Here is a 26,367-nt window from a genome sequence, read left to right as displayed (position 1 = left end):
GTGTTGCTCACGCTGCTAAATATTGCATTTTCGGGCAACTATAAAGTGTCTTTAGAGCACAGTTAATAAAGTCATTTCTTGAAATAATGGGTAAACTGGGCACTCATCTTTTCGTGTTTCCCACGCTGGTCTCGTTGTGAACTCATGGCTCAATCGTCGAAAATCTAGGTAGTGGTGATTACAAGCTCGGGTACATAGAGGCCTAGGTGTTATTCTGCGATATTCAAAAGTTTTATAGATGTGTTTCATAAACCATTCTTGAAGATTAAACTTTTGCAAGTTAGGACAATAGTGATGTAAAAGAGTAATCAGCACTCCGAATTTAAGTTACACTTATTTTTTATTACTTTTGTTGGAACATCACTTCACAATATAAAACACACTTGAAAATATCTTCCTCACTGTTAAAGTTCACATTTCATGAACTGACTACAATTTGCGTCTTTTCAACATGACGACCAAGACTTGACTCTCTAATAACCGCTTACGCGCCCAAAAATCAGTGTTACAAGTACGTCAAAGATCATAGTGACAAAAGAAAGAATACACATAAGAATAATATCATTGCAATATAAACATATCGATGTATCAAAGTACCTCTACATTAATGAAATCAAATCTGAATGTTATCACAGAAATATGTTAACTATTTTACAGAAACACAGTAGAATATTGCTGGTATCGAGAGGTTGAGGAGAGGTGCCGTAATGGTTACGTAATTCAAGTACCATTACAAGTGGCAACAGCGAAATACGGGGTGGTGTAACGTTATGGTGCTGTTTTTCGTCGTTAGGGAGTAGTTCCCCAACTGCGTTTGAGAAAACGTTGAATGTGGGTAGATATGAACACGTTCTACAGCACTGTGTCTCCGTCTAGTAGAGGAACAGTTCGGAGACGATGACTGAATCAGCATGACAGTGCACCCTGTCATAAAGCAACATCTGTGGACAGTAATACTCCTTAAATGGATTAGCCTGCTTAGAATAGTGATCTGAACTCAGTGGGACATCTTTTATGTCGACTTTGCTCCAGATACCAGCGTCCAACATCACTAATCGTCTAGCTTCGGTTCTTTAGAAAGAAGGTTTTGCCATTCCTCCACAGACATTCAGACACTTCACTGAAAGCGTACCTAAGAAATTTCAATTGTGGACACATACCATATTAATGTCCACTAGTATGTGTCCAGATAATTTTTATCAAATAGACCCAGCGGTTTACGCCCTCTGAGACACACCTCCAGTTGCCCTGGACTACAAGTGTTTCTGCCACCGCGATCCAGAACGCCAATCGGCTGACACAAAGCTTACTCGCACTCAGAGCCGCTTTGCTATGAGACGCTACGCAGATGTGCCGCAGCTCTGACACCGCCCTTCGTGCTTTAGTTCAGAGAGCCTCATCGTTTTACTGTTGTAATAGCTGGAATTACTTCCGCCACATTATTTATAATGACTCTTCGTATGCTTGCAGAAGTTAAACTTAAGTAAATCTTCTGTTTACTGTGTTAACTGGTTCACTAATTATTTTCGCTGCTGTCCAGCTTTCCTATGACGCACCATTCTGTAGCCCACCTTTCCTTACGTAGCATTCGAAGTCGTACACAACACTGGTCACGAGCCAACTGATGGTGAGCTAACAGAGACGCACATGTGGCCCCCCGCTGATGTTTGTGAGTTTGCCTGAGAGCATGCTGTACCTATACATCCTATTTTTGAACCTTCCCCGCTGCATGCAAATGTCGCACGATGGTGGAATGATCCCAGTTCATTACATTTGCCAGTTCTCGAGCACACTGACCTGGATCATTGGGGATTATTGTGTTTCAGTGATCTTCATTAAACTTCCAATGTCTTCCTGAACGCGAAGCCCCTTAAAACCAGAAAATCATCTCCTGTTGTGCTCCGTCCATACACGTACTCTGCCTATACACGGCACAAATATTTTTGGCTATCTCCTCTGCTGTCCCGCCCGCGCTGCCGACGTCCCTCTATTGAACTCAAATAGAAGATTATGCCGGAAATGTTATTTATTAATTTTTTTATCTTACGTGCCTAGTTCCGTAGCGTCAAATTTAGGAGTAAATCTGCGTGGTCATGGAACGTGTCAGTACATGAAATTGCAACAGAAAAGTAATAATAGATAAACTAAAATATTTATAAAGCCTAAAAAGACGACAAACTATAAGTTTATATAAATGCAATCAACACAGGAATCAACTTAATTTTTCAAGGAAATTCCCGACAGAATAGAAGGAGTGACTCGTGAGGAAAATATTCAGTTTTTATTTGAAAATTCCTGGGTTGCTGCTAAGATTTTTGAATTCTTGTGGTAGCTTACTGACAATGGATGCAATGGAATAATGCTCACCTTTCTAGAGAAGAATCAAAGAAGTTCGATCCAAACGCAGATTTGTGTCTCGTATTAACTGAGTGACAGCTGATAATTCTTGGGAATAAGCTGATAATGTTAACAAGAAACGGCAAAAACCCAGACTAATGAATAGGGGTCGATAAGAAGTTCGCGAACTTACACGAATTATTGCCATAATCACCCGTTTCTGAGCCAAAAATACTCTTTGAGAATGGAAAGAGTTACCCAAATATAATACGGTACGTCATAAGCGAATGAAAATAAGCAACGTAGACTACATATCGTGTTGAACTATCACTTACTTCAGATACCTTTCGAATAGTAAAAATTGCAGCATTAAGTCTTCGAACAAGACCTTGAACATCGGCTTTCCACGACAGTTTGCTATCTATCTGAAAACCTAGAAATTTGAAATTTTGGGTCTCACTAATCATTACGCATTAAGTGTAATCAAAACGTCAGGTTTTGTTGAATTGCATGTTAGAAACTGTAAAACCTGAGTCTTACTGTGATTCAGTGTTAATTGATTTCCTACAGGCCATGAATTTATTTTTTGAACTACACTATTTGAAACAGTACCAACATTGCACACACCGTCCTTTACAACCAAGCTAATGGCGCGACCAAACAAATATTTTAGAATCTCGTGTGGTGCTAGAAGGCATATCATTTATGTAAATAAGGAAGGGGAGTGGCCCCAGCACTGATGCCTGGGGCATCCTATTTAACTGTGCCCCACTCGGATCATTGCCATTCTCAATACTGATGAGAATGACCTTTTGCTGTCTGTTCGTAAAGTAAGAGGTGAACTAATTGTGAGCTACTTCGCATATTCCATAACGGTGCAACTTCTGGAGCAATATTTTGCAATTAGCGCTATCAAACGCCCTAGTTAATTCAAAAAAGATGCCTAGCGTTCGAAACCTTTTGTTTAATTCGTCCAGAAGCTCACAGAGAAAAGATATTATAGCATTTTCAGTTGTTAAATCACTTCTAATACAAACTGTACATTTGACAGCAAATTATGTGGAACGAAATGATCAGTTTTCCCTACATAGACATCCTTTTAAATTACTTTACTAAACACTGATAGCGTAGAAATATGTCTAAAATTGTCTAAATTATCGTTCTCTCCCTTTTCATAAAGCGGCTTCAACGAGTGCTTTAATCGTTCAGGAAACCGACCACTCCTAAAGGAAGATTTACAAATATGGCTAAGTGCAAGGCTAACATGTGCAGCATAGTATTTTAGTACTCTGCTAGAAACTCCATCATATCCACGGGAGTCCTTAGTCTTCAGTTATTTAATTATTGACTCAGTTTCCCCCTTTGTCATTGTCATGGAGGCGTATTTCAGATATCAGTCCCGGAAAGCCGTTTTCCAAAACAGTTATATGATTCCCTGTAGAAACTAACTTTTTATTTACTATGTTCAAAAAGTGATTGATAAATACAGTGCAGATTATGATTTATCAGTAACAGAAACGTTATTAGTACATAGTGACTTTGTATCCTCGGTCTTGTGCTGCTGACGAGACACTTCCTTAACGACTGACCATATGGTTTTAATTTTATCCTGTGAATTAGTTTTTCTTTTTGCATGCCACATACTCTTTGCCATCGTAATAACAATTTTAGCACCTTACAGTACTGTTTGCGATGGGCTACTGAAGCTCGATTGTTACTGCTTTTAACATTTTGATATAATTCCCACTTCGTTCCACATGGCATCCTTATCTGACCAGTCAGGCTCCCAGGCTGCCTTTTACTACTAGTACCCTGCTTTCAAATTCTGCAGGTGGCAGGGGTAAAATACAGGCAGCGAAAGGCTATTTGCAATTTGTACAGAAAGCAGATGGCTGTTATAAGAGTCGAGGGGTATGAAAGGGAAGCAGTGGTTGGGAAGGGAGTGAGACAGGGTTGTAGCCTATCCCCGATGTTATTCAATCTGTATATCGAGCAAGCAATAAAGGAAACAAAAGAAAAATTCGGAGTAGGTATTAAAATCCATGGAGAACAAATAAAAACTTTGAGGTTCGCCGATGACATTGTAATTCTGTAAGAGACAGCAAAGGACCTGGAAGAGCAGTTGAACGGAATGGACAGTGTCTTGAACAGAGGGTATGAGATGAACATCAACAAAAGCAAAACGAGGATAATGGAATGTAGTCGAATTAAGTCGGGTGATGCTGAGGGAATTAGATTAGGAAACGACACACTTAAAGTGGTAAAGGAGTTTTGCTATTTGGGGAGCAAAATAACTGATGATGGTCGAAGTAGAGAGGATATAAAATGTAGAGTAACACGGAGAGCTGCATCAAACCAGTCTCAGGACGGAAGACCACAACAACAACAACCCTGCTTTGAATGTTCTAATGGCAAGCAGCAATCAAAGAGCATGAGTAATGTGTCAAGGAAAGCAGTATATTTATCATCTATGTTATCAGCACTATAATCATTCTGCCACTTTTGTTCCATAACGAGGTTTAAAAAAACAATCTATTGCCACTGGATTAGCTTTTCTACGCATTTTATCATTATATACATCGTTTGTTTGAGTACAAAAGCCTTTTAGTGTTAAAATTTGTGCATCATGATCTGAAAGACCATTTAAATTTTTACGCTTTTGCGCAAGAAGAATGAATAGAAATATTGCGTATGGTTGCGCTACTGTTCCCTGCGCCCTAGTTGAAAAAAATACATTCTGCATCAGATCATATGAATTTAGATGATCCAACACCCTTTTTCTTGCACAATCACACACAAAATTAATACTGAAGCCACCACGTACAATTTATTTTCGGTCTTCCTATAAAGTGAACAAAGAACCCTGTCTAACCTGAGCAGAAACGCTCCGAAGTCAGAGTTAAGAACTTAAAAAATAATAACAATTGAAAGTTAAGTCTCATTAAATTTAGCTATACTTGCACAACATAAAAATGAGTGTTCAGAGCAGTGGTTTGACACATCTATGGACTCAAATGGAATACTGCTTTTACTTACATGGCCACTCGCCCATTCTGCAAAGAACTTCTTGAAAATGAACCAGCTAATCTGTACTGGTCAATAAAGCCTCTGGACTGTCATATTATTCAGGTGGTGCTCTTTTATAGCAATAATGTCAGAGTCAACATCTATAAGCAGTTCACTGTCTCAAATACCTCTCATATTTTGATGAAATATGCCAATTCCTTCACTACTTGGATACCTGACTTTCTTTGAAGGTGGTTCCTTTGTTAGAGAGACTTTCTTTAAGCAGCTGACTTTGGTCTAAAAAATGTGCATCTATAATACTAACTACTACAGGAATTTTCCCATGACTGGTACCACCAACACACACTACACTATCACCTGTAAGCTTTACGACCAAGTCCCATACCTACTGATGTGCAGGCCATGCCTAGTGAAACCCAATCTATAGATTTCCCCAATTGCTACTCCACTTCCTAGTGTCCACAGGTCCAATCACTATCTCCAAGCGGCAAAATAACAATATGTAAACACAGACAGCAACAGTGGACTACAAATAAAAAAAAAACAATAGATAAATAAATCCACAGCATACAGTATACCAAACTGCAAAACAAAAAATTTACGAAGTTTTGCACCAACCTCACCAACCTTTAAAAATTTCGTTCTGCTGCTACAATATAGTGAAATAGTACATAACCGCATTTCAGAAACACGTCTGTAGACGAGTACAGTGAATAAATTAGTTATATATTGTACTGAGTTAAATTGCATAAAATATTTTTTTAATATGTTGGTATATTATGGTTGATTGTTGTGTTCTCATCGTCTCAACTCAATATACATTTCCCTATTTGTTTCAGGCTACCATTGCAAACTACACTGAGGTTGACCTTTCAGAAAGTTATAGAAACTTCATAGAAAATTTTGACCTCAATGAACTGCCCGATCCAACGTCTCCTGTGGCATTTTTTCAATTGCTTCTTGACGGGGCGAGATATGGCTGCCAGTTTCAGTTTGGTTTGACACCTATGAAAGAGTTCTTGAAGTAAGTTCAATCATCTTTGTTTGCTGTTCTGCAAAAAAATAAAACATGGGACATCGGTAAGGATAAATGAAGTGTTCTGAGAGTCAAAATAGACCGTGCCCTGTTCCTCTACATGATGTTGTTGTTGTGGTCATCAGTCCTGAGACTGGTTTATTGCAGCTCTCCATACTACTCTATCCTGTGCAAGCTTCCTCATCTCCCAGTACCTACTGCAACCTACATCCTTCTGAATCTGCTTAGTGTATTCATCTCTTGGTCTCCCTCTACGATTTTTACCCTCCACGCTGCCCTCCAATACTAAATTGGTGATCCTCGATGTCTCAGAACATGTCCTACCAACCGATCCCTTCTTCTAGTCAAGTTGTACCACAAGCTCCTCTTCTCCCCAATTCTATTCAATACCTCCTCATTAGTTGTGTGATCTACCCATCTAATCTTCAGCATTCTTCTGTAGCACCACATTTCGAAAGCTTCTATTCTCTTCTTATCTAAGCTATTTATCGTCCACGTTTCACTTCCATACATGGCTACACTCCATACAAATACTTTCAGAAACGACTACCTGACACTTAAATCAATACTCGATGTTAACAAATTTCTCTTCTTAAGAAACGCTTTCCTTGCCATTGCCAGTCTACATTTTATATCCTCTCTACTTCGACCATCATCAGTTATTTTGCTCCCCAAATAGCAAAACTCCTTTACTACTTTAAGCGTGTCATTTCCTAATCTAATTCCCTCAGCATCACCCGACTTAATTCGACTACATTCCATTATCCTCGTTTTGCTTTTGTTGATGTTCATCTTATACCCTCCATTCAAGACACTGTCCATTCCGTTCAACTGCTCTTCCAAGTCCTTTGCTGTCTCTGACAGAATTACAATGTCATCGGCGAACCTCAAAGTTTTTATTTCTTCTCCATGGATTTTAATACCTACTCCAAACCTTTATGTTGTTTCCTTTATTGCTTGTTCAATATACAGATTGAATAATATCGGAGATAGGCTACAACCCTGTTCCACTCCTTTCCCAACCACTACTTCCCTTTCATACCCCTCGACTCTTATAACTGCCATCTGGTTTCTGTACAAATTGTAAATAGCCTTTCGCGCTCTGTATTTTACCCTGCCACCTTCAGAATTTGAAAGAGAGTATTCCTATCAACTTTGTCAAAAGCTTTCTCTAAGTCTACAAATGCTAGAAACGTAGGTTTGCCTTTCCTTAATCTTTCTTCTAAGATAAGTCGTAGGGGCAGTATTGCCTCACGTGTTCTAACATTTCTACGGAGTCCAAACTGATCTTGCCAGAGGTCGGCTTGTATCAGTTTTTTCCATTCGTCTGTAAAGAATTCGCGTTAGTATTTTGCAGCTGTGACTTATTAAACTGATAGTTCGGTGATTTTCACATCTGTCAACACCTGCTTTCTTTGGGATTGGGATTATTATATTCTTCTTGAAGTCTGAGGGTATTTCGCCTGTCTCATACATCTTGCTCACCATATGGTACAGTTTTGTCAGGACTGGCTCTCCCAAGGTTCTCAGTAGTTCTAATGGAATGTTGTCTACTCCGGGGGCCTAGTTTCGACTCAAGTCTTTCAGTGCTCTGTCAAACTCTTCACGCAATATCATATCTCCCATACCATCTTCATCTACATCCTCTTCCATTTCCATAATATTGTCCTCAAGTACATCGCCCTTGTATAGGCCCACTAGATACTCCTTCCACCATTCTGCTTTCCCTTCTTTGCTTAGAACTGGGTTTCCATCAGAGCTCTTGATATTCCTCTACATGTGGGCGTGTATTTCGTGTTCTCCAGTTCAGTGCCGCCTCGAGGCCGGTAAATGCCAACCAAGAACAGAAATAAATAATACAGAGATGTCACGCTGATACCGTGTACACCCCCTCCACCCTTGATAACGCCCTCAGTTAGGAGAGGAAGAGAGTCGACAAGTTTCTTCACGTATGTCATATCCGGTTAAGGTCGCTTGTTGATGCTTATAAGGGAACCTCCCCATTGCAACCCCCTCAGATTTAGTTATAAGTTGGCACAGTGGATAAGCCTTGAAAAACTGAACACAGATCAATCGAGAAAACAGGAAGAAGTTGTGTGGAACTATGAAAAAAATAAGCAAAATATACAAACTGAATAGTCCATGCGGAGAATAAGTAACAACATGGAGAGCCTGGGTTCCTAGAGCCCCGTGGTCCCGTGGGTAGCGTCAGCAGCTGCGGAACGAGAGGTTCTTTGTTCAAGCCTTCCATTGAGTGAAAATTTAAATTTTTTATTTTCAGACAATTATTATCTGTCCTTCCGATGTGAGGTAACTGCGACGTAGTATGGGGACGCTACACCTAAACAAACATCGAAACACACGACGTCAGTCGACTACAGCGCACGGAAGAGAGAGTATTCCTGCTAACGAGGCTCCCTGGCTGGCAGTTGACCGTTTGCTACTATGGACGAGAGTGCATTAAATACGTGAGATGTATTCCGTGGGCAATATGAATCCAGAAAATATAGCTCGCGACCTCAATAACAAGGTCAATGAATATTTTCCGAACTGTAAGTTTGCGGTGCGGTCGCAAAACACAGACACTAAACTTATTATAGTGAACAGAGACGTCAATGAACGAACGGACAGATCATAACTTTGCGAAAATAAAGAAAGTAAACTTTTCACTCGAGTTAAGACTTGAACCAAGGACCTCTCATTCCGCAGTTGCTCACGCTAACCACAGGACGACGGCGCTCTCGAGCTCACACTATCCTTGATGTTGCCTATCTTGCACATGGACTACTCAATTTGTATATTTTGCTTATTTTTTTCATAGTTCCACACAACTTCTTCCTGTTTTCTCGATTGATCTGTGTTCAGTTTTTCAAGGCCTATCCACTGTGTCAACTTATAACTAAATCTGAGGGGGGTGCGATGGGGAGGTTACCTTGTTAGACCCGGTCGAGCTGCCAGACTGAGAGGATGTTGACTGCTGCGCTTCTGTCGCTGTTCTAGATAGTCCAACATTTTCTGTGGGATTAAAATCGGGTGATTTAGCGGTACAGTCGAGACACGATAGATTGACTGAGTAGTTGTGAGATCAGAAGCCTTTGCACGCCGATATGTGATCGTGGCAGTTGTCATCTTGGAAGATGGGAGTGTCCAAAGCATACTCGTCATGAAGATGCGTAAGGAAGGATAACACTTAGTCGCCGAAAATGTTGAAATAAACGCTCTCGTTTACGTTGCTGATTTTTTTACTGATGAGTCAGATTTAAACACAGATTTTAACAATCACTTTCCGAATATAGCAGGTGAATTTCATAAAAACCTAGTTTCGGCAAAGAATCTTAGAAAATGGTTTTCCGAGACTGCCTTCTGAAGCTCTGTGATAATGACAAAGGGGAGATTGAGTCAATAATTAAATCCCAGAAGAGTAAGGACCGTCACGGATAATATATGGTATCTAGTAGTGTACTAAAGCACAGTGCTGCATATTTCTTTAGAAATGATCGGTTTCATGAACGATTTAAGTACTCAGTAGTGAAACCGCTTAACAAAATAGGAGAATGGGACAATGTTGATAATTGTAGATGTGTTTCTGTATCATGGGTGTTTGCAAAAGTTGTTGACAGGGCTATGTGTATGTGGGCAATTCATCATTTCGGTGTACATAATTTGCTGCAGACCTACAGTTTGGTTTTAGAAGCGGTTTAACAACCGAACGTTGTATTCTTTTCTCTGTGAGGCACTGCACGGATGAAACAAAATTACTGGCAAATTTACCGGCCGCTAAGCCCCTATGCTGTTTCGAATCCTGCCTCGGGCATGGATGTCTGTGATGTCCTTAGGTTAGTTAGGTTTAAGTAGTTCTAAGTTCTGGGGGACTGATGACCTCAGATGTTAAGTCCCATAGTGCTCAGAGCCATTTGAACCCCTATGCTGTTCATACTCTCTAACGTCTTTGCGGCATCATCCGTTGATGGCAATGAAATAAGATGTGGCTGATGTGTTGCCAAACCATTCAAACCTAGGTTTGTGCAGCATTCAGCATCCAACCATCCTCGAGCTCTAAAATGATGGTTGGGTGCCAATGAGACTGACGCCCTAACCCGTGAGCGAGGACTGTATAAAGTTCTCTGAAGGTGTACGGTGATCGTGCTGATGGATTGTGTTTGTCCAGCTGTAGGAGGCGGAGTCTTGCTGCTATGGAGCAACTACGCAGAACTGTCTCCGCTTATTGATGCTGTAGGGCACATAGTTAAAAAAGTGGTCAATGCTGTCTCTTACTTCTCCTCGTGTAGGCTCTGCTCTTTACTAGACATTATACTGTCTTCCGGCCACCCAGAGAAATTAAAGAAATGTTGTGACCGGTCAAGGATAACCTCGGCCTGAGAGTACCGGGAATACAGGGTGGTCCATTGATCGTGACTGGGGCAAATATCCCACGAAATAAGCGTCAAACGAAAAAACTACAAAGAGCGAAACTTGTCTAGCTTGAAGGGGGAAACCAGATGGCGCTACGGTTGTTCCGCTAGGTGGCGCTGCCATAGGTCAAACGGATATCATCTGCGTATTTTTAAAATAGGAACCCCCATTTTTATTACATATTCGTGTAGTACGTAAAGAAATATGAATGTTTTATTTGGACCACGTATGAGTACGTGGTATCACGTAACATACCGCCAGTACGGACGGTATTTGCTTCGTGATACATTACCCGTGTTAAAATGGGCCGTTTACCAATTGCGGTCCAGGAAAAACTTTAAATCACGATATATTTTTTCCCATGATCCGCTTTGGATGAAATAAAGCCTATACGTTGCTAGAGCTATGCTCAACTTACCGGTGAAAACCCCATAATAATTTGTGTAGTATGTTTATAGCTTAGCGTATTCAAACAGACAAAAAGGCAGGTACGACAGTTTTAGGTAAAACTTTAAATCACCATACCTTTTTATTAAACAAAGCCTTTGCATTGCCGCAAGCTACCCTCAAGTTACTTGGGTTTTCACAAGTAACTTGAAACCCCATAAGAATTCATCTAGTAGTACTGGTGTTTAGCATGTTCAAACAGACAGACACGATGGTTTTAGATAAAGCTTTAAACTACGATATTTTTTTATTTCCGCGATCCGATTTAAATGAAATAAAGCCTATACACTTTCCGAAGCTAAGCTCAAGTTACCAGTGAAAACCCAATGGTAGAGGTTTTGGAGATTAGCGTGTTCAAAGTGACAAACAAACAGACACGAAAGTCTTACAGTTTTATTATTAGGATAGAGCACAAACTTCTGGAGTACTCTGCATTCGAACGGCATCAACTTGCTACTACGTATAGTTAACTTATTTCGTAAGCCACAGCAATAAATTGTCACATCAGTGTTCACTGTAAGTACTTTACAGCACTCCAAGATGCAGGAAGTACTCTCGTTGAAGAATTTAGAATTTTTCAGAATTTTCGTAGTGATGCTACACAAGTCAGGCCACATTGTGCCGAAGTTCAGACAATACTCTAAACTCATTACTGTTTCATATCTTTTACTATTTGCAAATGTATCTAAAAGTTAAATCTATCTACCATAGGGTAGTGAAATTATTCTTTTGCTATAGGGTATCATTGCAATCAAATGATTCCACAGCTAATTAACAGTTCGTCCTTTAAGTACACAACAGGAAAAAAATTAGTAGACCCTTTTAGAGGTTTCCAATTTACTCAAGATTTATTCTTCCAACAATGCATATGGAGCATATGAAATTACTGCATTTACAGAACAATACCAAAGCTGTTCTGACGCACCAAGTATCAACCTATACAGAAACACCCACATTAGTGTGTGGTGTAGCTCCATGGGCGGCAATGCACTGACACCGGCTTCTAGTCAATTGTTCGGATGGCGAATACTGTCTTGGGATATGTTATGACACGACAGCTTGGCCTTTTAACGTAGTTCTGCCAGAGTTGTTGGCTGACGAGTCGCACGAGTGACTTCTCGTCCCATCTTATCCCACACGTGTTCGATTGGTGACAAGTCCGGAGATCGTGCTGGCCAAGGAAGCTTTGCATGTCCTGCAGAGCACGTTGACTTGCACGGACAGTGTGGACGAGCATTATCCTATTGGAACAACGCATCACCTTCCTGTTGGAAGAACGACAGAAGAATGGGTCTAACAAAATCCTGCACGTACCGAGTGCTGGTTGACGTCTTCTGCAGAAAGAGCAAAGGTGAACGACAGTTGTAGCTCATCGCCTATGGCGGGGCAGGGCGTCTTGGACGAATGCACTCTACGAGACAGGGCTCACCAAGTCAACGTCGTACGCACAATCGACCATCACTTGCATTCAAGCAGAATCTGCTTTCATCGCTGAAGACGACAACTCACTAGTCCAACTTCCAACGACACCAGTCAAACCGCTCAAGTCGATTCTGTAACGTTTGAGGAAGACGGCTAGAGGTGAGCTTGCTCGCAGTACCAGTGCTAATAACCAGTTCGCAACATTTCGCGTTGACACGTCTGAGCTCATAAGCCCTCTTATCTGAGTTGTGGTAGCGGTAAGATTTGGCAATGTTGGCCTTACGATCCTGGTGGGCGTCTGTGCTGCGTGGACTTCCGGAGCCTCGTCTACAGGTGTGAGAATGCTCACGTGACCACTGGTACCAGCGTCATTGCACAATCAATGCAGTACGTCCAAACTGTGTGGCAATTCTCCGAAAGGACCATCCCGCCACTCGGAAGGTCACAATTTGACGCCTTTCAAACTCGCTCAGATGTCTGTAGGAAACAAGAGTGAGTCCCCGCGGCATGGTTGCCTGCTATCTTCAATTTGAACCACAGTTAGCCTTCTGATTGTTTTTTTCTATATTGTATTTCAATTCCCCATCGGGGCGGGCTGGCAGCAGCATATGCGCTGCTCTTCAGCAGAAAGACACAGATCATACAAAAGAAGACATAAAAAATAACATATAGGAGAAAATACGTTGTACATAGATATAAAAGAAAGGGGGGAACATTATGAAGCCTCTTGGCTGTGAGCACTCCCTATTAAAGCATAGACACAGATGGCGCTCTAGTAGCTATGCCGCTACGCTATCTATTGGCCGACGACACTGAAACCATTATGAGTACATCTGCTGTCCCCCAGGTGGCATATGCCGTCATCGGATCAAAATCGACGCCGTCTTTGCAGGTGTACTATTTTTTTCCGGCAGTGTAGAATGTATCCATCTGATGATGAAGAAAGTGTTCGAACCCGATAATGGCGAGAAACAATGAAACTTTTTAAAAACATATCATCACTTATTCTTCAAAAAATGGCTCTAAGCACTATGGGACTTAACAGCTGAGGTCATCAGTCCCCTAAACTTAGAACTACCGAAACCTAACTAACCTAAGGACATCACACACATCCGTGTCCGAGGCAGGATTCGAGCCTGCGACCGTAGCAGCCATGTGGTTTCGGATTGAAGCTCCTAGAACCGCTCGATCACCGCGGGCGGCTCACTTATTGTGCCAAAGAAATTCGTGTTACGTTGACAGACACAAACAGAATCTTTGTTTAGCTACCTATAGATCCCATAATACCAACACAATCAGTGCACGTGTTTAATTTATCCGTGGCCAGTTCCCGGGCTTAGACTGTGAGCTAATTGTCCGATGGCAGCTGCCGCGTACCCACCATGTGAAGCGTGATTTCGAGATACGCATGCCTAATGGAACTTAGTGTGGCAGTCCTGTGCACCCTGTAAAAATACTGGTGGTACTGTGATGGCTATCCTCCTGCTGTAGCAGACATACCAAAATTTTCAGTTAGTAAACGTGCTTACTAAGTACAGCTGGAATTCATGTCATTGCTGTTACGCAGATTTGCATAAAAGGGAAGAGCCGACCAGTTCGACACAGTTCACTTGATTGTCTCAACCGATGACGCCATGTGGTGCTTCCACAGACTGTACAGTGTGATTCAGATCCACACCGCAGGTCAGTCTTCAGTGCAGCACCGGTGTTTATGATGTTTTATTATTATCCTATTTGATTTTAACATCGTAACATCTGGTTCTTCGCTTCCTGATGGTATCATGACCATTTTGTCCACGTATGCAATGTACGTCTTGAGATCACAATAAATAACTTTTAACTTCACTGGTCTTCACTGGTCATGCTTATTCCTGGGTTCTAGTCATCAGCATTTCGTGCAGCCATCAGTCACATCAATACCCAATCTATCAACCTTACTTTTCCGATTATTCACAAAATGACTGTTTCTAACACCTAGGAGAGAGAGGGAAACGAACAAATGGTCCAGAAGAGAAATTTCAGAGGAAGACGTATGTACAACTGTAATAAAGTAAAAATGGAGATGTGTGCTTCCGTCCAGCTATGCAAATGGAAGACGCGTTAAAGGATTTCTTTGAGACATTATCAAACATATTGCACCAACAGAGACGCGTATAAGTGTAGAGGACGCCTTTATCGAAAAGATCGTGTCAAATGCACAATGATATTTATGTATGTGGCTGCGACGTAACAAAAACGTACCCTGGTCTTAATTAAAGTCTTCGTAGTAATACGAAAAATGTCATGATGCAGTGAGGTACACTGTCTACTCAAAAGTATATGCGCACCCGTTAATGGATATTTATGTGTTATATGTATCCGCCCATCGCGATTGTGACGGCTTCAACTCTGCTGGCGTCACTTTCAATGAGGTGTCTGAATGTCTGTGGAGGACTGCCAGACCATTCGTTCTCAACACCCGAAACCAGAGAACGCTCGTGTCTGAAGCGAAGTCAGCTTTCTAACTCATCCCAGATCGGGATTCTGGGCAGGCCAGTCGTTTATGGAATGTTAATGTCCGCAAACCAATACATCGCAGATGTTGCTTTATTAGAGCGGGCACTGCCATGTTGACAAGGACAGTCATCGTCTCCGAAATGTTGCTCCACTGTATGCAGTGCATAAGGCTGTAAATGAGCTCATATCCGACCGTATTTGTGGTTTTCGTAAGCGCAATGATGAGACTTCATCCTAATCACAGAGAACGCGGCCATGCCGTCACAATGCCTCTTCCGTTCACTACACATTACGACAGGTAGCGTTCTCGAGGCATTTCCCAAACCAAAACCCTTCCATCGAACTGTCACAGTGTATAGCGTCATTCGTCACTTCAAATCGTTTGTGTGCAGTAATCGATTGTCCACTGACGTCGCTCTTTACTCAACATCAAGCGTTGCTTAGGACTGACGACAGAAATGTATGGGGAGATACGCGATCATTCTAACCTATTGTTTTTGACTACTTATTGTCAGTCAGTGTGCTAGCTTGACTACTGCTATCACTTTGGAAGTCGCAAGTGATTTCTTCCGCTAATTTCGTGCCACTTTTCCGTTTCACAACAAAATTCTTCAATGCTCCATGGTTCCTATCCGTCAGCACGAGAGGCCTGCCTGTTCTTGGTTTCCTGAAGTTACTCCTTGGCATTTCCACTTGACAGTCACGTCGCCAACAATTGATTTTGGCAGCTTTAGCACGGCTGAAATGTACGTGATGCATTTGTTACTCAGATTAAATCCATTGACCGGTGCGTGGTCCAAGCTATTGTGCAACCCTAGACGACCCATTCTGGTGTCGCTATTGTTATATAGTTTTTTACCACTTAAATCCAACTCACGAATAAAGTTTCTTGCCTTGTAATTCCAGAGCTAGCCATTCACTGCTTTAAATGAAAAAAACTGCTGCTCTTCCTGGCTAAAAATTTTGCTTCTTCATGAACAGTTAGTCTTAAAAGAGGGTTTCCCAATGCTTGCTGCTGCAAAAACCACTTGAATGTAACCTGTTCACACTCTTTGTTTTCTGATGTTTTCATTGCTTTTCTTGATGAACTCCTATTGTTATGCTCAAGGAAGACACACAAGTTTAAAAGAGGACTTTTTTATGTCTGAAGCTGTTGATGTTTCCACACTAAATATCTCAGCTAACTGCTAACTACTCATGCTTTTGTATAATTGTTCAAGGGCTTTTATTTTCTCTGCCTTAGGTAAGACAACGTGTTTCCTTTTAGAAGACATATGCTGCATAGTACATTAAAACCCACAAGACAAAACAAGACACAAAAGATGAAATTTATAGTGACAAATCAATGTATACTCTATGTAGGCTGCACAGAATGACGGGGTACTAGAAACACAACAATGCATGTACTGTGTTCACTGTTCACTGGAAGATTTTGTCTTTTAATACATTTGCTGTGGATTGGTTTTAAACTGATGCTGTTTTTATAGTAACTATCAGACAAAACCAACACGTTTAGTCATATAGTACTGACAACGCAGTACTCCCCGTCTGGTTTTATACTAGCGTGTTCACAATTCGTGACATCTAGCGGTCCATCCCTCATAACATACAGGTATTCGGGTATTTCTGATCAGATAGTGTAGATTCGGTATCGGTATGGAGCACGCATCGAACCTCACACCTTTATACTGCAGTAATTAAATGATCTTCACCTGTGTGTTAATATAGTTAAAAAAACATTGCTGATATATGCCAATAAAAAAATTCAAAAGGCGAAACACCGCTTAATCAGCTTTCTGTTGACGGCGTACATACACACTATATATAGCCTAGTTACAAACTGGCCAATTCCATTTCTTAAAATTTTTCAGGAGAGGCAAAAAACTGTTTTGCACGTTTACTATTAGCCTTCCGAGTTGCAGTTTCTTGGCATCATCAGAATCGTATTTACATCAATAATTCCATATGATCTTGCATAGCTAACTAGGAAATGACTGCTGAAATATGGAGGTGGCCATGTTTGCAACTAAGGAATGGAGTTGGCTGTGTAGGTAAGAACTTTAACTGAACTCCGCAAATTGCACTGTTCTAACATCGGAAAATCCTCACTATTGTTCAAATTTGCTATAGGTACATTCAACAATAACTCAAAACTTCCAATTTTATTGAAGAACATGAGATTATTTTACTTACGAAAGTGGTTCAGTTAGCCTATACATTCCGCAAAGTGTTCATTTCGTGAAATTATACAATCACTTCCACGTCATAATCAGCATTACGATTCTGAATTAGGCAGTCACAGCGATCAGCGTCTGCGGGTACCACTTGATTGGTGTCATTTTCATCAATGATCTTCTAAAACCATTTCAGTTCCTCACTTTTGTTCCATTGCTCCCCGTAATGTGTTGGAAGCAACTTTGTGACATCTTGTACCTTCAAGGAATTTACTCTGATGCCAGGAACTAGTTCTCTAGGATTTATTTCATTCGGCCTTCACTTTTCATCATAATTCACGAAGGCGCTGCAATATCGAAATTATAGTTGAGCTCTTCACTAACAGTGACTGAGGTTGACTTCCTGGTGAGCACAATTTGTGAAAGTTTAAAGTGAACTGCTCCTAGATCTTTCACACATGTTTTTGCTTCAGCTTTCCCATGGACATCATTCCATCAAGTATTCAAGAGCTTTACTTCACGATTCCATGTTTTCTAAAAACTTCATGGTACTCTTCCAGTTGAAGAATTTTCTCCTTTTTCTTTAAATATCTTTCATTTGTTCCAAACACTATCACTCGGCATGAATGAATGATCAGTGACAGAGAAAACAACTTCCATTTTATGAATGTTTGGCTGAGTGCGGGATAACCAGGAAAGACACATCTCAAAACTGTGGTGTTCTTATTATGTCCCGGGCAGCTATCCGCTACAAGACGTACACCACTGAAAGTACCAGATTCTACTATACTCCGTAGTTCATGAAACACTGCAGAAGCCAGTTCATTAGACGACTTTTCATTTCGTGTTCTCCCCAAGGAGTATATCGCAACATTCTCTTTACTTAACGCTAGTTTCCCAGTAAATGTCCAGAAACAACAGTCAAATTATAGTAATACAACTGTCTGGAATAGTATGCAATTTGATCAGGCAGCTTTGGTATGGGTAGATTATTCTACATGTCGAACGATACGATGTACACGCCAGGGGTTTCCTCTTTTAGAAGTTTGTAAAATCCTTCAGCTTGCAATTTGTGCAATGTCAAACCTGTCTGTAGTTTTTTTTAATTACGCTTCATTCTCAAGCTTATTCACTAGGAATATATATATATATATTCCTAGTGAAGATTATTGTTTTACGAAAACACTACGGGTGATTCTAGCTAATCGGAACATTAAAATTTTATTTGTGTCTGTTTTAACCATGTGTGGAGGTGATGTTGATTCTTTTTATTATCTGTGCGTCATGGAATTATTTCTTTTTATGTAAAATCTGTAAACTGATTCCTTCGATGAACATGTGCCGTTAAGGTGTCATGAAAATTATTTTTTGTATTTCAGATTGGAGCAGAAGTATGATGTGTTCATTATAGAGAAATTCGGCTTCACTTGCTATTATGGCTTAGCGCACAAATTGGGATCTCCACCGTTAATTGGATATACTTCTCTTGGACCTACGTCACTTATTCGGAAGACCTTCGGCAGTCCTATTAATCCTTCTTACATTCCTGACTACAATCTTGGATACACGGACCACATGACCTTCTGGCAGAGACTGTACAACGCTTACATCTTACTGCGGTCGCTGGACATTGGACAGAGAGTTTTGTATGCGAGAGAGGAAGAGGAACTCAGGAAGTATTCCGGTCCGAACCCACCTACCCTGAGGGAAATAGATCACAATTTCAGCCTCATGTTGGTCAACAATCACTTCAGCGTGAGCTACCCTGTGCCGAACACGCCAAATATCGTCGAATTAACTGGACTCCACATCCAGAAGGAGAGGAAGCCGCTGCCAAAGGTATTTACAGTTGTGATATAGAAAATGTGAACTGTTGCTTTTCAGATTCAGCTGTTAACGCTAGGAATGGTCCAGGGTGGTGCAATAATGTCCTTAGAAAATTTTAAAGGTTTTTTGAGGAAATATTTAATATTTATTCACTTTTTCCCATTTGCTTCAGAATTACAAAAATTGCTTCTTCTTACAATGATAACAATCTTACAGTGTTTAAGTCTGATGCATGGCTCCACTTTGATCTCAAATGGAAGCAGTCAATGTGTCGCGCGGGATTAGCCTAGCGGTCTCGGGCGCTGCAGTCATGGACTGTGCGGCTGGTCCCGGCGAAGGTTCGAGTCCTCCCTCGGGCATGAGTGTGTGTGTTTGTCCTTAGGATAATTTAGGTTAAGTAGTGTGTAAGCTTAGGGACTGATGACCTTAGCAGTTAAGTCCCATAAGGTTTCACACATATTTGAACATTTTTCGAAGCAGTCAATGTGAGCGCGTATAATAGCCAAATACTTCATTGTTTTTTTTTGTAAGTCAGGGGAGGGGGAACTTGCTTCACATCTACTCCCTATACGTACACTCTGCAAATTTTCAGATACCAATCCAATAAATGCTTGGACAAGGTCCATCATTCCTTTTTATGGCTTTCCATCTCTTTAATTTTGCACACTTGCCATACGCAATGTCCTCCAAAATCCATACAGTTATACAGGAATTTTATCAATGGACGATAAACTGAGGATAACCGGTTTCATATAGATAAAAGAGATATCTACGAATTATTGATGACGCATTTAAATTATTTTATTATAAACAGTCATTAACGGCCACGAAATGCTGAAATACTGTCTTCATATGGTTGCATGCGTGACATCATCATCAAGTGGCTGTTTTACACTTATGAAAAACCAGTACTTACCGTTGTCGATGATGTTTGTTCAAAAAATGGTTCAAATGGCTCTGAGCACTATGGGTCTCAACTGCTGAGGTCATAAGTCCCCTAGAACTTAGAACTACTTAAACCTAACTATCCTAAGGACAACACACACATCCAGGCCCGAGGCAGGATTCGAACCTGCGACCGTAGCGGTCGCGCGGTTCCAGACTGTAGCGCCAGAAACGCTCGGCCACCAGTGGCCGGCGATGATGTTTGTGTGTCGTGATACGCTAATATTAAAGAGACTTCTAAGTGATAAGGGCTGGAAATGAAAACGTAGATCATTGCTATTCAGAACGCAAAAATATGAGAATAAGTGTATGATCCACGCCCTTTAATGATACTGTTCTATCTTTTCTTTCAGACTTTCCAATAAACATGTAATATTACAGCATTCAAATAAACTAACAGAAAAAATCCCAATACCAACAAGGAATTGTCACATAAACGAAAGAATCTGCCACGGCACTTAGATAGGTGAAGAAATCGTCGTCTGTGGTCTGTGGAACAGAGAGATAAGATCTTAGAAGAAGATGAGTCAGATAACATGAACGGCACTGTTGTCACATTTGAACTATAGCTATCTGAATGTCTTCTAACAATAGGGAAATTCATCGGAGGGGTGTTGTGATAATCTGGGGATTTTTCCTTTGTTTACACTGGGGTGATTACGTTTTGGTTGAAGGTAAAATGAAAGTAGGCATCTTTGACAAGATTTGAGAAACGATATGCGTCCCATACAATGACAAGAGTTTGGAGACGACACTTTGTTTATCAGTGTAATGTCACTCCTGTCCACAATACAAGGACCAATGCATCTTTAGCCTAAGAAACTCCAGTGGATATAATGGGGAATCCTGCTCATACTCTTTATCTGCATGTAGAAATTAATATTGTTGTTACAATAACATCTGTCTTAGTAACATTGCATTAAGTCATTTGCTCATGACATATTATTCCTGTCGGAGTAATGACATACTAACACAGGCTGCATACAAGCAAGTACAGAGAGAATCAGATGTGGAGAAGCTGGCTGACTGAGGAAGAGCCAGAAATAATTGAGTACTTTTAGCAAATGAGATGCAAAATAACTTAAATAGATTATGAGGAAGAGAACATAGATAGTGTTGACAGTGTAGCACATATTCTCAGTATCTGTCAGACAGAAGAAAGACAACTGGGTATCCCAAATATCAAGCTATGGAGATGATAAAAAAATCTTTATTCCTCTCTGGAACACCGAGTGACTTTTTGCAGCATTGTAGTGCTGTTTCAGAGTCGTCTAGCTGAAGCACATTGTTAAAGCCAAGGTATTGGATTTCGTATGACTGTTATGGACAGATGAAAGGAATTTGATTTCAACTCAAATGGCTCTAAGCGCTACAGGACTTAACATCTGAGGTCATCAGTCCCCTAGACATAGAACTGCTTAAACCTAACTAACCTAATGACATCACACACATCCATGCCCGAGGCAGGATTCGAACCTGCGACCGTAGCAGCAGCGCGATTCCAGACTGAAGCTCCTAGAAACGCTCGGCCACAGCGGCCGGCGGAATTTGATTTGCGAAGAGAAGTGTTTAGAACACTAGTTACTACGAAACCCAGGAAGACAATATTGCATCTGAAACTTATATCTCTTATCTGAAGACCCATCAATCCTCACTGAGCATAGGAAGGTCTGACGTCAACCTATGTATTAAACACATTTCTTATCCAACCATTCATTGCTATCTCGCATTGTATAGTGTCCGCTTTTTGTGCAGTGGGGATTTTCCTCAATTTTATTGGTGTGTAGTCAAGACAAAGATTTAGTGGACAAAGTGTTACTTTGTTCTTCTCGATTTGGATACTTACCCACCGTCAAGCCAGTTCTGTTTGCCATCGACAAACATGGGAAGAATGTTTTATAAGAACGTTCCATGATCTGATTTTGGTGCTACAAAGGAGGAATGAGGACGAGTGATGAATTCTATAGGCGCTGTTGTTACTCACTAACATTTAAAAAAAGTCAGTACAGTAAACTCAGATAACACATTTATTCACATCGTCAATTACAAACTCATTTACAATTATGCACACACGCTGCAGAGGGCAACACAGTGTACAGTTTTTGTAAAACTCTAACACGTTGTGTACAAGTGTCTTATTCACCAACTTCCTCACCACCCTGGTATATCTCAAGGGGAAGATCATCTGGACGGATCAATAGATCCCCGTGCCACCCAGGTGCCGGAAAATGGTGCATCTTATTTTGTCGTCCCTCCGGCGCCAAACCTCTTCTATCATTGCTCTCTTCCCCAACTATCGTGCTTTGATATCCTCCTGAAGTACAATTACTTCTTCAGTTCTTGATTTTAGTTTTGAGGGATATCGCTTCACCTTGTGACAGCTTCCTAGCAGCAGCAGATATTCGTTATTTGATCTACCCATCTAATCTTCAAAAATCTTCTGTAGCATCACGTTTTCAAAAGTTCTTTTATCTTCTTTCCTGGAGTGTTTATGTACCACATTGCCGGCCGGGGTGGCCGCGCGGTTCTAGGCGCTACAGTCTGGAACCGCGTGACCGCTACGGTCGCAGGTTCGAATCCTGCCTCGGGCATGGGTGTGTGTGATGTCCTTAGGTTAGTTAGGTTTAAGTAGTTCTAAGTTCTAGGGGACTAATAACCTCAGAAGTTAAGTCCCATAGTGCCTAGAGCCATTTGAACCATTTTTTTAACCATATTTCACATCCATACAGGGCTACACTCCAGACAATACCTTCAGAAAAACTTCCTGATAGTTAACTCCATATTCAATGTTAAAAAATAACTGAAACAGGAACACTTTTCTTACGAGTGGAATTTTACATTTTACACCTTCTCTACTTCATCCGTCATCAGTTATTTTACTGCCCAAATAGCGGAACGTATTCATTGTTTTTAGTATCTTATTTCTTAATCTAATCCCTGCACCACCTGATTTAATTCTACAACATCTCTTTACTTCTTCTGGTTTTGATAATGTTCATCTTATATCGTTCAAGACGCTGTCCATTCCGTTCAACTAATCTTCGAAGTCCTTTTATGTCTATTTACAGGAATACCACGTCACTGACCAACTACGAAGATTTTATTTGTTTTCTCTGAATTACAATTCCTTCTCTAAATTTTTCTTTGGATTCCTTTACTTCTTGTTCAGTGCACAGACTGATTAACATCAGGGATAGGCTACAGGCACGTTTCACTCCCTTCTCACCACTGCTTCACTTTTATTCCCCTTCACTCTTTATAAAAGTTTTTGTTGCCCATAGTTTACTCTGCTACGTTCCAAATTGTGCATCCCAATTGACACTGTCAAAAGCTTTCTTCAAATCCAACAGCTGTAAACGTCGGTTTCCCCTGCCTTAACCTGTCTTCTAAGATAAGTGAAGGAAAGACAAACCTACGTTTATAGCTTCTAAGATAAGATGTAGTTTCAGTATTACCTCATGTGTGCCTATATTTTTCCGAAATCCAAACTGATCTTCCCAAAGGTCGGCTTCTACCATTATTTTTCAGTCTTTTGTAAATAATTCGTGTTACTGTTTCGCAACCATGACTACTGGTAGTTCGGTAATATTCAACCTGTCAGTACATGCTTTCTTTGAGAATGAAATTGTGAGATTCTCTTGAACTCTGAGGGTATTTCATCAGTCTGAAACATTTTTCAAACCAGGTAGAATAGTTTTGTTATTGCTGGATCACCCAAGGATATCAGAATATCAGAAATCTATCAGCGGACATATAGGTGACTGCTCCAGTATTAATTGTACGTGTAGTGGTACACATGAATAGGACCATGTCGGTTTTCTTGGTTTGGTGTCCTATTTTAACATATAATGGTGAAGTGAAATCAATTCCCGTTATTGCAAACGGTCTTGTAGGTTGCACTCTATCCAGTGGTAGTGGAGCCCTCATATCTTCATATCAGCGACTGTGTGTTATCTAGCAGGGTAAACAACTTTCCGAACAGTTTACCGTCCTCGCAGTGGCCTAAATTATTCGCGCGGTTCTCCTAGTGCAATGCGTACACGGAGATGATGCATCGTTATGTGCATGTGTTTGATAAGTTGATTCATGAAATGCTGAGGTCTGTCCAAAAGAAATGGGTGCTTGTCTTAACTGAACAATGCATCACATTGTATTCTACCACCAGGCCAAATCACGCCATCGGACAGGAAAGGATTGCATCGAACAATTCTGATATTTTTGTTGACTGTTATCTCTTACACAAAGCAGATAGTTCGGTAATGATTAGCTCCTTTTTAACACTTCTGGCCCAGTATATTCAGGCGTTTTGTAATTACAGAGCACGCAAACTGCTAGAACTTCTAATCCTGTTCTTTGTTATGTCAACAAATCGAAATACAAAGGGCCGTTATGTGCAGTGTTTGCCAGTATGAACTAAATTTTCATTGTTGAATTGGGTGTAGGGTGATAGTGACAGTTGCTCGTGTTTTTGTTTCTGCCATTGATTTCCGTGTAGCTGGGATGTCCTCGGGCCATAACGGCTTGCCTTCAGAAAGTCATAGTGGGCTACACCACCAGATGCCAAGCGTCCACAGCAGATCTATTTCAGGTCCCTATCTGTTGTGAGGTGCAGGATTTTGACTTCCAGGACAGTGTCTCCATTGGCTTGCTGTAGTTTAAGAAAATATTTCTATCACACGGTTACAGATGAAGATTTTCTGTTTGTTTGGATCACTTCGTGTTCACTTCAAGGTGACTGTCAAGTCGTTCCACAAAGTATCTCTGTTGGTATCAAACCCCGTTGCCTGGCAAAAGGATTGAAGGTGTCGGGAGCCGACCAATGTGGCAAGCAATTCCGACCTAGGCAAGGTTACCTTCTTGACTGGTGCCAGCCTGTTCTTGCTGCAAACGTACCCATCCACCTGCGATTGTGCAACAAATGATGAAACTTTGAGATCCAAGAGTGTAAACAACAAGCAAGATCCATGGGAAAAATTTCCTCCCATGCAAAACCACCCAGCACAAGTAATTAGAAATTAGTTTAGCGACAATCCCAAAGGAGTGGACAGAGCAAGAGGCTCATGTAACTGAGCGACTGGTCAAATACCATTTCTCTTGGCTGCCGGTTAGTCAATGAGGCCTCCAGCTATCCTTTGGTAATTAGTACTAAAATTATTCCCAAGATCTGCATTGAGGTCTTGATTCCAAGGTCTTTGCTATGCCATATTGCCTTCAGTTATTTCGAATTAGTCATCCATTTGGAAAGAGGAAGGCTTGTCTGAAGAAGAGTCTTAACAAGACTCCTCTTGAGAATGCAGAGTCGTCACTGTCTCTACCATTAGGCACAAAAAAATGGTTCAAATGGCTCTGAGCAATATGGGACTTAACATCTGTGGTCATCAGTCACCTAGAACTTAGAACTACTTAAACCTAACTAACCTAAGGACATCACACACATCCATGCCCGAGGCAGGATTCGAACCTGCGACCGTAGCAGTCGCGCGGTTCCGGACTGAGCGCCTAGAACCGCTAGACCACCACGGCCGGCATTAGGCACAAAGTCGTCCAAGGACAAGAACTGTCAATGTGTGCTGACTCTTGCGGGTGTTTGCCACTATTTAGTACTGCTAGCTCTGTTATGATTTCTGAGAAAAGAAATGTGCTTGGGGCAAATCTTAGTGGCAAACCTTTCGAGTGATATGTTATGACACTACTGGCCATTAAAATTGCTACACCACGAAGATGACGTGCTACAGACGCGAAATTTAACTCACAGGAAGAAGATGCTGTGACATGCAAATGGTTAGCTTTTCAGAGCATTCACGCAAGGTTGGCGCTGGTGGCGACACCTACAAGGTGCTGACATGAGAAAAGTTTCCAACCGATTTCTCATACACAAACAGCAGTTGACCGGCGTTGCCTGGTGAAACGTTGTTGTGATGCCTCGTGTAAGGAGGAGAAATGCGTACCATCACGTTTCCGACTTTGATAAAGGTCGGATTGTAGCCTATCGTGATTCCAGTTTATCATATCGCGACATTGCTGCCTGCATTGGTCGAGATCCAATGACTGTTAGCAGAAGGTGGAATCGGTGGGTTCAGGAGGGTAATACGGAACGCCGTGCTGGATCCCAACGGCCTCGTATCACTAGCAGTCGATATGACAGGCATCTTATCCGCATGGCTGTAACGGATCGTGCAACCGTCTCGATCCTTGAGTCAACAGATGGGGATGTTTGCAAGTCAACAACCATCTGCACGGACA

The 26,367-nt window shown here is 41.1% G+C and overlaps 1 protein-coding gene across 1 annotated transcript in view; it reads left to right on the top strand.

The window, feature by feature from the left end:
* The window catches only part of LOC126474372 (UDP-glycosyltransferase UGT5-like), a 70,274-nt gene that overhangs the window by 26,788 nt on the left and 17,119 nt on the right, over positions 1-26,367 (top strand). Inside the window, exons 3-4 of the mRNA XM_050101838.1 lie at positions 6,204-6,388; positions 18,732-19,191. Coding sequence (XP_049957795.1) covers positions 6,204-6,388; positions 18,732-19,191 — 645 coding nt within the window. The remainder of the gene's footprint in view (positions 1-6,203; positions 6,389-18,731; positions 19,192-26,367) is intronic.

This window comes from Schistocerca serialis, chromosome 4 (assembly GCF_023864345.2).
Source record: "Schistocerca serialis cubense isolate TAMUIC-IGC-003099 chromosome 4, iqSchSeri2.2, whole genome shotgun sequence".
Classification (NCBI taxonomy): Eukaryota; Metazoa; Arthropoda; class Insecta; order Orthoptera; family Acrididae; genus Schistocerca; species Schistocerca serialis.
The sequence above is the reverse complement of the archived record's forward strand: the minus strand, read 5'-3'. Positions and strand labels throughout refer to the sequence as shown.